Source organism: Myotis davidii, unplaced genomic scaffold (assembly GCF_000327345.1).
Source record: "Myotis davidii unplaced genomic scaffold, ASM32734v1 scaffold2070, whole genome shotgun sequence".
NCBI classification, from domain to species: Eukaryota; Metazoa; Chordata; class Mammalia; order Chiroptera; family Vespertilionidae; genus Myotis; species Myotis davidii.
The window spans coordinates 21,670-32,118 of record NW_006281656.1 but is presented as its reverse complement, the minus strand read 5'-3'; the positions used below and the strand labels follow the sequence as shown (position 1 = coordinate 32,118).

At 36.0% G+C, this 10,449-nt stretch overlaps 1 protein-coding gene across 1 annotated transcript in view; it reads right to left on the bottom strand.

Moving 5' to 3' along the window:
* Positions 1-10,449, bottom strand: part of LOC102753900 (calcium-activated chloride channel regulator 4) — a gene marked incomplete at its 3' end in the record, with an annotated part of 33,743 nt that overhangs the window by 16,545 nt on the left and 6,749 nt on the right. The window contains exons 2-7 of the mRNA XM_006752571.1: positions 8,644-8,784; positions 8,352-8,499; positions 4,785-4,893; positions 2,965-3,142; positions 2,411-2,629; positions 275-502 (exon numbers count right to left, since the gene is read on the bottom strand). Coding sequence (XP_006752634.1) covers positions 275-502; positions 2,411-2,629; positions 2,965-3,142; positions 4,785-4,893; positions 8,352-8,499; positions 8,644-8,784 — 1,023 coding nt within the window. The remainder of the gene's footprint in view (positions 1-274; positions 503-2,410; positions 2,630-2,964; positions 3,143-4,784; positions 4,894-8,351; positions 8,500-8,643; positions 8,785-10,449) is intronic.

The window sequence follows — 10,449 nt, the reverse complement described above, 5'->3', positions numbered from 1 at the left end:
GAGATCAACCAAAGGACTTGTATGCATGCATATAAGCATAACCAATGGACATAAGACACTGGGGGATAGGGGAGCCTAGGGGACGGTCTTGGGCGGGGGGAAAAAATGGACACATATGTAATATCCTTTGTAATAAATAATAAAATTTTTAAAAAAAAAAAGAAAAAAAAAAGAATTAGTTGTGTTAAAATTAGTAAGTATGTGCAGCAGCACTAATAGAAAAATGTTCTAATGATAAAAAACAAATAAACTATACATGCAGTATGATTTTCACCTGAAATGCTGCATCAATTCCACGGCAGATGGAAGTTCCCCCACCAGCTGCTGTAGGCAAGCTGTTCAAGAGCATATTTCTTTCATTGGTGCTTATTATTTGGATTAGCTCATGTTTAATGTTGGCAGTACTATCGAAATGCACCATCCCCACCCAGGTTCCATTTTCAACAACTTGTAGCAGGAAATATTTTGCTGCTTGATTCATTCGATTTAGGCGGTTATAACCCTAAATAAAAAAGGACAAAAGAAAAACAACCAATTGGTTTTGACTGGAAAATAATAGTAGATTACATAAAATGAGTAAACAGAATTTAATTAGAATTTTCTATTAGTAATTGGTGTCATTAAAGAAAGCAATTTTTTAATTGATAAAGTTTAAAAACATAGTTACATGTATTATGGAACATATGGTAAGGAACACAGGCTTTTAACTAGAAGTGATTCTTGGCCGCTTAGCACCCAAATTACAGGTGCAGGTTTGGGGTTTAGGTTGGAATTGAGGGGTGATGACTCACATCCTAGAGACTTCCTAATTACTCTTGGGATGTCAAGATGAATCCACTCCCTATGTCCCACAATATCAAACCAGACTGTCATGGACTCCAACTAGAGACTGAAATCTCCCTACCCACTGGAGACTAGACAGCTCAAAAGTTAAAAAGTTTCTTGAGTTGCACCAAATTTCTGAGAAGCTCTGTTCCTACTTCTGCTCCTAACCTCTCCCCAACATTTCTCCAGCAATAGATTAATTGGCATTGGTTCTGTGGTAACCCATTAAGACTCAATCCCTCTTACCTAGGTGAATGCCCAGGAAATAAATCTCTTCATACATTTGCCTTTTCCAATCCCTCAACACCAACTTATCTGTAGTTCCTCCCCTTAACACATGCCAAAATTTCCTTCCAAACTCTCTAGATCCAAGTCACAGTGAGAGACTTCTTCAGCCCAATCTTTGAGGGTTCTCTTTGCCACTTTGCTTTACCTTTAAACCAGGCTCTGTCATCTCTTCCCAATGACACCTCCTAGAACACTTCTATGTGCTGGTGTCTAGCACTGATGTGCTTTCTGAAACCCTGTGCTATTGTGGATGATTCTCTGCCCTTTCTGTAACCACACGAACCCCCATTTGTTGAATACATTCTTTTTGGTCTTCAGTATGGTCAGTCCTGTCTCAAATGTGCCATTCTTCTGGATGCCTTATCACATTATGCCTGCTCTTTAATAGTCCATTCATTTCAGTAATTATTTATTAAGCACCTATGTGTGATAAACCCTCTTCTAGACAAAAGGGAGATGAAAATGAATAAGAAATGGTTTCAAGTACTAGAGGACATGGTTTCTAAAGGATACAGTTCCAAGTACTAGAGGAGCTCCTAGTCTAGTGGGAGAGAAATGTGTAATTTCAATATAATATATAGAAGAGAGGTTTGCACAGTTTATTGTGGGAAACTAGCAGAAGGGCCATTAGCTCAGCCTGGAAGATCAGTCCATCTCCTGCAGGAGGTGGGTGCCTGTACCAAATTTTGAAGGTAGAGTGTGAGTTAATGTGGTAATGGGGAAGGGAAAGTTTTCTCTGTGAACCCTTCAAGGATATGGGTCTTTATTCCTAGAGCCTAGCACAAGGCCTACTGTTTACTAAGTGATAGAAGGCATAAGTGGCTGAATCTGACCATAGCTTCCTTATGGTGATGCTTTTTGTTTGTATCTTTGATCATAAAGAGTCACTTATATAGATGATAAATAAGATTGACTCTGAATGGAGTTCAGCAATCCACTGTATCCTCATGTCAAGTATTTCCAGGAGATCAAAGAGGTGGCTAAGAAAACATTTCTGTATTTCAATCTCTCCTTCTGATCTTCTAACTAAACCTTTACTAATGGGCCTAAAAGTTCTCCTCAATAAACCTTCCATTTTCTGGAAAAAAGAGTCTTTCATGTTAAGTCTTTTCAACTGTATTGTCATCCTGCTTTCATTACAATATTCACTGCCCATCCTGAGGTCGTAATCATAGGACATGACGGGTCTTATCCCACCATGCAATTTAGAACAACCCAGGTGAAGAGTCCAGAGTGTTCTTAGGCATTCAATCATCCATTAGTCACTATATTTAGGAAAAATGGGCCATGAACATACCCCCATGCTTCCCGATTTATCAAGAACCAAGCACACAATTCTATCTCTGATCCTCAGCAATGAGAAGACAGGTGAAGGGGGTGATTCCACCATAGGTGTGGTGTTTCTAAAATCCTCAGAATTGCTGATCACCTCCCATGTGCTTCTGAATTCGCACTTCTTGTTTTGTAGGTTTGGAGCTTCTCCATTATGGTTGTCTTTATTACAGAATTTAACAACCTAAAAGGTTAGTAAGATGGAAAAAAAGTGTTACATATGATGCATTTAAACATTAAACTAAAAATTTGATAAAAATAAAAAATCTACTATGCAAATAGGTGTTTTGTTTAATGAAATTTGATTCATTGAGGAATCATAGAATACTAAAGTGGATTTTCAATGGTAGTAATAATAAATAGCACTAGTTGAGTACTTATTATGTGCCAGTCAATGTTCAAAGAACTCTGTATTAATACATTTAATCCCTCAGCTCACCTGCACAGATATTTTATAAACGTGATAACATGCCCTTTGATTATAAATATACTATATGAACAAATAATTGACATACTTACAGAAGTAATACCTTGCATAAACATTATGGATGTTATTTCAGTTTGATCTTTGTCAGGGAAAAATTGACAATTTTTTTCATATAGTTTTGTCTTAGGATCAATTTTACATTTATTAGGTGCACAGCTATTTCCTTGACATTTATAAACTCTGTTCACACCAGTAATACCTGTGGAACACCTGAAAATAAGTGACAGTTAGTCTTTGAGGCAACCTAACCAGTAACAATGTTTTGAAAATCTTAAGTGTTTCTACTCACAATGATCCTTATACCAAGGTTTTTATTCTTATTTGACAGTAAAGTGTAAGGATTTCTACCAGAGCAGTTCTCCAAGAAATTTCAGAGGGAAATTTTAAGTGGTATCCCCAGTGTATGCAATGGCTGAGCTATCTGCCGAGATTAAAATGTTGCTGCTGACCTGTTAACACTGATGACTCTAGGCTCCCCTTTTCCAAACATCTCTCCTGGCAGCCTTGTGGAAGCAAATGCATTGCAGGCATCTGGGCAAGATAACTTGTGAAACCATTTACTCTTGATACCACCTTAGCTTAAAATTCTTTATAGATTTCTCTCCACACCCCAAAGCTACCTCTAAAACAATGGGATGTGGCATAACTATAAGTATTTTGATTATTCAAGGAGCATTTTTATCCAAATGAAATGTGGCCTGAAGGAAAGACTGAAGTATTGCCTAGGACAGTAGAGAATGGTGGAGGCATTTTAGACATATGTTTTGTTGCATGGAATTGGCCACAGGTGTCAGTGATTATAACAAACATGCTGGCGTGTGAATATTTCCCACCTATTCAATGTGTTTCCAATTCATATTTAAGAAACAATGGGGGGTGATGGCAGGTGGCTGGGGGGCAGGGGAGGCCGGGGGGAGGTCAATGGGGAAAAAAGGAGACATATGTACTATTTGTAATACCTTAAATAATAAGTTAATTAATTAAAAAAACCAAATATAACATTATATTGAATTATAATGACTAGCTTTCATTCAGTAATTTAGAGAGTCTCCTACAAATTATGTATGCTACTATTGCCTCAAAACTCAGTGAATATAATGATGTTATCTCTACTAATAATCATGATGAATTTTGCACAGTATAAACTAGACATTTGGGGGAATATAATGAAACAAATGTAATCAATGTAATATTCTCTAAAATATGTCTCCTGAAAGTGGTGCTATGGCTAATAAAGGGCTTTCATTGAAATCATATATCTTAGAGTTTATACATTTTTGATAAGTTGCAAGCCCCAGCAGGGCATTTAAGTTTGAGTAAACTGATGGCAGACAATTTTAGATAGATTTCCTCCACCCATTCTGCACTGTTAACCTCAGAACCAAAGGATTATCTGTTTTTAACTGTGATGTTAGATTGGTATTTTTAAAGTGAATTTTATAAATCTCAGGAAATTTCTGTTATTGTTCCTTGAAGCTGGTTGATTTTTTTACTCAACCTTCAGTTACCACTATTTATTAACCATTTTTCCATTCTTGTTTTGAACTGCCAGCATATAGTACAACCCTTTACACAGAGACCAACTCTAATGTAAATGAGTTCTGGTAGCCATGGTGGAGAGGTATAAAAATATGTCAATTTGGCTTCCAAATGTTCTTGAAGTTATGTGTATTTTAAATGGGAAACTTGCCACTTTTAGATATATTTTCTTTTTAAAAAAGGACACTGTTTTTATGTTATGGTGTCTAGTATCTGCATTGGGAAAAAGGAATGATTGGCATTTCAAATAAATATAAATCAAACTAAGGAAGTGATAGCCTGAAGTAACTGAAGAAAATATAAATGATCATGCCTTGTTGCTTCAATTCTTTTAGACGAAGCACTGTAGAAAGGTTCATCGTCATTGTACTCATCAAAAACTCCCCAGCGGAGATGGGCCCATTCATGGACAAGTAGTCTGCCTGTGGGAAAATATTTCAAATATATGATCATAATTCAAGTGACAAAATTTGCCCTTCAGATATTTTAAGCAATGGGTTTTTAAATAAAAAATAATTATACTTAGGTTTTAAATAACTGCCAGTATTTATATTTTGGTTTGTAAAAAAGCATATAACATTATATTGAATTATAATATGGTATATAGTATATTATCTTTTTATTCTACAACATTAAATCATTGAAACTTTTTTGTGTGTACATATGTATATGACAGTGATGGCGAACCTTTTGAGCTCAACGTGTCAGTATTTTGAAAAACCTTAATTTAACCCTGGTGCTGTGTCACATATAGAAATTTTTTGATATTTGCAACCATAGTAAACAAAGATTTATATTTTTGGTATTTATTTTATATATTTAAATGCCATTTAACAAAGGAAAATCAACCAAAAAAAATGAGTTCGAGTGCTCGCCATTACTGGTATATGCTATGAACAGAATAGACTGGGCTTTAGGTTTTGGTTAATGGGGGTGGGGAAGACAAAGTCTTACATATTACAATGGTTTTTTGGTTCCACCAAGTTCACTCCTAACAACATAAACATATAGGTAAAATTTGTGGTACTAAAATTTCATGGGAGCACAATTAAATTTTTATAAATATCTACAAATGTTCCTTAGGGATTTGATAAAGAAAAAATAAAGATTGAAAACACAGCTATAGATTATATGTAATGTTGGGGCTATCTAACAGAAGCGATTAATTTATTATATGAAATTAAGTTTTATTAATTATATTTTCAACACTATACTAGGTACTAGGAAATATAAAGATGAGTAGGATGTATTTCTTTTCTAGAATAGACTTAGAAGGAGTCAGAATAAAAAAATTTTTTTCTAATAATTTCAGGGTAAATGGAAGAATAAAGGTACACCCATAACTTCAAATGCAGAGAGAAAAAAACAAGTAGACTTTTTGCTTTATCAATATTAGGAAAAACTTCAAAGGAAATAGAAATGGAGAAGGAGAAGATGGCAATATAGTCTGTTCTGCTACCATGTGTTTCTCTAACTCAAATGAACTCATAAGATCCAAAAATTAGAGGAAAATGTCAGTATTATGCAAAAGCCATTTTTCTTCTTTATGTCCTTGCTACTCAGGCTGTGTTCCTGACCCACCAGTATCAGCATCATGGGAGAGCTAACAAGAAATGCACAATCTTGGGTCTACTCTAGATCTACTGAATCAGAAACTGGTCCCTAAGTTATTCTTCTACATTTTAAACTTTAAAAGCACTGGTGTAAGATTTTCTAAGCAACTGGAGTCCGATTAGTGATTTTGGAATTACATATAATCTTCAGTGTAGGAGTGAAAAAACCCTCATCTCACTTAAATTCCTCAGATCATAGAAATTTGGTGAATTTTAAGAAAACATAAAATTGCCTGCACCTGTGGCTTCCTTTTTACAGTGTTGTACTCTTCACTTGCTTTCTTCACAGCTCATGGCAGGTTGCCCTGCTTCCCAAGCCCACCTTAATTTGCTAAGAAAGTAGAGTTCAGATCTCACCACACACACACACACACACACACACACACACACACACACACACACGTAAGTATGTGAGGAGATGTTATGCTATTAAGCTTGACTGTAGTAACAATTTCACCATTCAATAAGTATATGTATATCAAATCAGCATGTTGTACGCCTTAAATGTATTCAATTTTTATTGCAAGAAAAGCAGCTCCTCAAACTTAGAATTTCATTCACATCTACATCATTGTCTCAGTTCCTACTAAGCCTGTTATCATTTCTAATAGCATTTCACTCTATGTGTGTGCTTGCATCTGTACTTTTAAGATCTATGATGGCAGCTTCCAGCCAAACTGAGCTATGGCCAAGATTGTTTAAATGTTCTTTCCAGGTACCTATTGTTATTATTGTTACTATATTTATTATAAATTGCATATATTTTGAGGACTCTCTTCGTAATGTTGTTGTTCAAGAGCCATGTTGTTTTTAGAACATTGTTTTTCAGCATGTGAGTTTTTCACAAACACACGTATCACATTATAGGAAAAGCTCCTGTCTAAGAGCAAGGAGGAAAGCTACCCATTATAGAACAGGGCTGAGGTGGGGATATTATAAAAGAACAAGAGCTCAAATGGGGATGTTAGCTTTAAAATTAGAGAAAATCCTTCTTGTCTAATATAGGTGCAGGTAGACATGAATTTGGAAGTGGAGGAAAAGGTAGGGGTTCTATTTCTCAATCAAGGCATCTGTTGATTGATGGGATTGAAAAAAAGTGGCTACAGATCTTGAGAAAAATGGTGCAAGTTTTAGAACAGCTGCTTAGGAATAAGAAAGGGAGTTGAGAAGATGCAAGTACAACATTATTGAGTAGCTGTGAGGACTTCACTAAGTTTGAAAAATGTATTTTTGTAATGATACCAATTAGCTTTGTAATTTACTTTCACAATTTTGAAAACATTAACAGGAGCAAAAGGAAACTAGCTGGAAATTTAGTAGAAACGATTTGGCAAATTGAATGAAACATAAGGATAAGAGTGGTGAGGGAATTGAGCTATTTACACTTTTCTGGACCTGCCATGTAAAGAAAAAATTATAGTTAGAAGGGAGCAAACGTTAGAGGTGCCAAGGAGAAGAAATGTGATTGGACTAAAGTATGGGGAGAGTTAAGATTCAGATGGCATGAGATGGGATGAAGCTTTCAAGACTGGTTGGGAAACAGGTAATGAGAACCAGGGTTGAGTGTTTGACAAAAACAAGGGACTTAATGAATGCTCATTGAAGGGACAGTGGAAGAGAGGTGATCTTGGGCTATGTGGGTTCAGGAATGTTTTCCTGTGTAGTGACATGTGAAACGATGCGCTTTAAGTTCATTTGAACCAATAACCTTAACTTTTAGACTGAACTAGATGAAATTACCGTTTTTTATAGGTAAAAATGATCACTAACAGACAAGTACATCTAGTTCAACCAAATAGGTTGAATAATAGTATAGCAATTACAGCCCCTGAGTGTTTTATCTTGGCCAGGAACTATAATCTTGTCTCTTTTCAGCTTTTCACACATCTGCCTTCCATTAAGGTGGCATGTGATTAATATCCAGCTGTGGAGAACTGGAATATTAAGATTTGAAAAGTATCCTTAATAAAAATATTTATTGTTATTGCTGTGTTCAAATTTCTGTAGACACTCTACTGAGAACAGTTGCATGGATTACCTAATTTAATATTCACAACAATTCTATACAGTAGTAGATCCTCTATTCACCATTTTACAGAAAATAAGCACAGAGAGTCTATCTCACTTGTCCAAGGTCACATAGAGCTGATAAATAGGGTAGCCAGGATTTGAACCTATAGACTCTGGCTCTAGGGTTTGTGCATTTAACTTGGGTACACACCTGCTTATTGGAATCATTGCAAAATATATATTAATCTAATTCTTACCTGTTGGTCCATATTCATTTTGTTTTTTCCCAAGTACAACATCAGGGGTGAAATGAATGTATTCTCCTTTTTCTTCACAGAGTTTAAAATGCTTGGTGTATGGTTCATCTCTATCTGGTAGGGTAGGTGGTGCAACTAAAACATCAGCCTGAGAATGTTTAAAAAGATTTTTAAAACATCAGAAATAGAAATGATAACATTTAGTCAGAAAAACTCTAAAACAATCAATTTGCAGTTCAGTGGATGAGCACCAGAAAATACAATATTTTAAGAGACTTGGTTTTACTCTTACATGTGTGTAGCTTTCATGTTTTGGTCTCTTGTATTGAGGCTTTTCCTCCCAAGTATCAGGAATTAATATTGATACATTTTTGAAAAAAAATCTTCTTTCTGTGGCTTCAAATAGGTAAGTAGAAGCTGCAGTCACCATGTCCTGTTATAAAAGAATATATGGCAGTGAACTGAATGAGCAGAAATTCATTACAGGCGTTTCTCCGATCAAGAGTGGATAGAAAAAGCCACTGACAATTGAGCAGAGTCTTTGCCTCAGAATTCCAACCCTGCTACCTTTCAGTCGAAAATTATAGCTTAATCCTGCAGATTTCAAGGTTTTGGGTATAATTCTGCATCAAAAGGCAAATGCTTCTATTTGGTGTTAAGAGAAATTGCATACCATGATAGACCTTAGAGTCATCTACTTGGCTCCAATGCTGGCGTTAGCGCTTTCTGGGTGATAGATTTTGGCCCACTTATATAATGCTCTGAACCTTAGTTTCCTTATCTCTTAAATAGACTATTACTACCTATCTTTAAGGTTGGCATAAGCATGAAGCAAGTGATCTACACATAGTCAAAAAACTGTTGATACCATTACTGTTTATAAATCTAGTAGAGAATAGCCTTATTTGATGCACATTTAGAACAGTGTGTAGGCATGAGTCATAGGAGAGGTTTTTCATTATACGTCCATTCCCCAAATAGAAGCAGCTGGGTTGAGTTGGAGCCTGGGGGTGGGGTGAAGGAAAAATTTATAGGTAGAGCTTTTTGATCAGAGACATAACTTTTCCTCTGTTATCAAGGTGAAAAAAATATCATCCCATATTGTTCAGTATCCTGAACCCCAAAATGCAATGATTAATAAGAGAAATAGTCCCACCCTAGAGCTTACCATGTAGTGGGGGAAATAGATGAATGAAAGGGATTTATGGTAATTTAATCTACATGATCAAACCCACTGAATAATTAAGAAATCCTGGGTGCTAGATGATGATGTCAACCTCGTCATCTTGCTGGCAACATCCCAATCTATACTGATATTTTCTTCAAGGAAGGATCTTGTCCTCTGTGATGCTCCTGACCTAGCATAAGCCCAGAATAGCACTGTCCTTCTTCAGGAATTCCATGGCGCTATTTTCTTTTCTGTTGAAGACAGGCCAGGGTGCTGACTCATATGTACTGAAAAGAATAGCAAACTGATTGGATTCAGAGCCATGAGTTCAGAGAACTGAAGGCCCAGAGGACTAGCTGGGAGTCAGGAAAAGAGCTTTGAAGAGCTCCTGTGGTAGGTTGGAAGTTACCTCATCACTAGCCTAAAGCAGATGAAAGAATTCTCTACCTGTTCCCTAAGGGTACCGCCCCCCCCCTCCTTGTGTTTTGGAATATTTAGGTCTCAATGGATTGTTATCTTCTGCTTGAAGTGATGGCTCTCTCTTGTGGCTATGAGATAAAAATGTAAGTGGTGGTTTAACTCACCAGGAAGAAAAGGGAGAGGACTGAAATAAAACCAGAGTGAAAGAGGAAATGTTACAACTGATACCACAGAAATACAATGGATTATATGAGACAATTAAATGCCAACAAATTGGACAACCTAGAAGAAATGGAAACAATTCCTAGAAATATACAACATGCAAAGACTGAATCATGAAGAAATAGAAAATCTGAACAGACCAATTACTAGTAAGGAAATTGACTCAGTAATAAAAAACCTCACAACAAAGAAAAGTCCTGGACCAAAACTTAAAAAGAGAATACCAGTCCTTTTCAAACTCTTCAAAAAAAAAAAAGAGGGAACACTTCCAAACTCATTTTACAAGGA